This window comes from Aplysia californica, unplaced genomic scaffold (assembly GCF_000002075.1).
Source record: "Aplysia californica isolate F4 #8 unplaced genomic scaffold, AplCal3.0 scaffold00526, whole genome shotgun sequence".
NCBI lineage: Eukaryota > Metazoa > Mollusca > Gastropoda > Aplysiida > Aplysiidae > Aplysia > Aplysia californica.
The window spans coordinates 13,189-15,594 of record NW_004797796.1 but is presented as its reverse complement, the minus strand read 5'-3'; the positions used below and the strand labels follow the sequence as shown (position 1 = coordinate 15,594).

The window sequence follows — 2,406 nt, the reverse complement described above, 5'->3', positions numbered from 1 at the left end:
TCTCTCCTCCCTTTCTCTCTCTCTCTCCTCCCTTTCTCTCTCACCTCCCCCCCCTCTCTCTTCTCTCTCTCTCTCTTGTTCTCTCTCTACCTCTCTCTCTATCTTTAGATAGATGATGGAGACTCTCTGGTATGGAATTCTGGGGGGGGGGTATTCATTCTTGTTGTCACAAGTTGGCAATTATCTTAGTCACTTAGTCTATTCTCTGAGAAATGTGACCATGTGGTTTCTAGATGTATATTGTAACTCTGTAACTCTGCTCCTCTTTCTCTCAGTAGATCTTGTTTTTTGCCGTCCATCTTTCCGTACTTCTTCCTTTCTTCTGCTTCTAATTGCTGAGCCCAGCACTCTACCTATGAATTTTTCTGTATGTGGTAATGTGTTGAACTTGTAACTTGCTCCCCCCCCGGCAAATGTGTGAAACAAAAAAGGTCATTCTATCTCCTCTGTTGCAGTACGAGAGCGACCAGCCGAGAAGAGAAGAACGTGACAGGTTTCTTAGATCAGCCACCCTCCAAATGGGCAGAGAATTGTGGAGAGGTGAGTGGCACCAGGAAAATGTCATCCTGTTTGTTTGTGGAGAACATTTGTTCATCACTGTTTGGTCATATAATAATAATAATAATAGATTCTGTTTGTTTTAACACATTGTGTCTCTCCCCTCCTACACCCCCCCCCCCTTCTGTTTGTTTTAACACATTGTGTACTGTTTCTTCATCCCCTCAAGGTTCTTGCCATCTACACATTCTCCCGCCGCTGTAACATGGACGACTACGAGAGCAAGGCCCGCAAGTCTGTAGGCTACTCCACAGTCACTCACTTCAACGTGGTCCACGTAGACTGCCACACCACAGCTGTCAGGTAGGTAGAGGGAAAGGAGAGAATAGTACTACCCATTTCAGTCGTCGTAAATGAATGTAAAAAAATATTTTTACACTCAATAATGAATAAAATGGGAATATCGTATTAAGATATTTCCTTAAACATATGATAGGAGAATTCGCTGGTATTTGCTGATAAATATGATGGGAAAGTAGCTGATGTGGGATGATGCAGTGAGAAAATCATTTGGTATTTGATAGGAAAATTATTAGGTATTGATTGTAATGAATAAGAATGGAAAGTTGTTTGATATTAATTGATAATAGATAAAAGAATATTATTTGATGTTTGCATATAAAGATAAGTTTGAAACAGTAATTCGAATTGATAAAAGGTGAGATAAGAAAATAAATGAGTGAATGAAGAAGAAATAACTGAGTGAATGAAGAGCTAATGGTGAAATTTGCTTACAAATAAGATTAAAAATGACATGATTTTGATAATGTAAATGATAAAAACATTTGATAGTTGGTGATGTATAAGACAGGTACATTATTTAGTGTTTGGTAATGAATATGATAGGAACATTATTTAATATTTCACCATCTTTATGAAGTTGTGTGCATACATATACGCGCATACACCCTGGCACTCACGCATACATCTGCATTTTCTCACCAAACACTCCAATTATGTCGGTATTTTCATTGCCCCTGTTATAAGGCTGACCCTACACACAGATGATGACCTGTATCTGTTGCTTTCAAGATCTTTTAATTTTTCTGTGACCTTTGAACTTCAACCCATGCCTCGTTGTAGTAGATACGCTTGTGATGTATCATATACACAAAGTTACAACAAAATTCTTTCTGTTAGTTTAAGGTGTGTTTGATATTGTGCTATTGCTTCTTATGATCTTGCTATGCCTGTAACCTCCAGACATGCCCGCGGACGAGAGGAGTGGGAGAGTGCTGCACTTCAGAACGCCAACACGCGCTGCAACGGTCTGCTCCCATTGTGGGGTCCGCAGGTGCAGGAGTCAGTCTTCGCTAGCTGCCTGGCTCGGTGAGTGTTTGATACTTTGTGTCAGAATAGAATGGAAACATAAATATATAGCTGTTGCATATAGAGTGAATTCATGAGTTTGATTTAATGGAAAATAGCGTAAAAATTGTTTTCAACCATGAAAGCAGAAGTAGTTATGGAGACCACATTTTTTTTTCAAACAGAAAGTTACAAATGGGACATTGCTTGATGTTGCTCGACCTTGATATAAAATGTACACAACCAGCCCATAGCCAAGCAATAACCATTACATCATGGTTTTATGTGCTTTTTTCTCACTCTTGGGGTTCTTAACACTGGCATTAGTGATTTATTTGTTACCAACTTTTGGCTTACACTAGGATCTTTGAAGAAATGCTTGTGGCTCTTGAATGACCACAAGGATTTTTATGCTCAAAGTTGAGAGCTTGTTGTTGGATATTTTTCTGTGTTTGATAATAACTTACCTCCATCAAAGTGCCATATAGACTTTTTATTTTTTAAGCAACAAGTCTCTCTCCCCCCCCCCCCCCCCCCCCA

General features: G+C 39.3%; 1 protein-coding gene across 1 annotated transcript in view; it reads left to right on the top strand.

The window, feature by feature from the left end:
- LOC101864706 (E3 ubiquitin-protein ligase UBR4) overlaps nt 1-2,406 on the top strand; it is a gene marked incomplete in the record, with an annotated part of 129,570 nt that overhangs the window by 119,840 nt on the left and 7,324 nt on the right. The window contains 2 exon segments of the mRNA XM_013086956.2: nt 728-861; nt 1,762-1,887. Of these exon segments, the coding sequence (XP_012942410.2) occupies nt 728-861; nt 1,762-1,887 (260 nt within the window).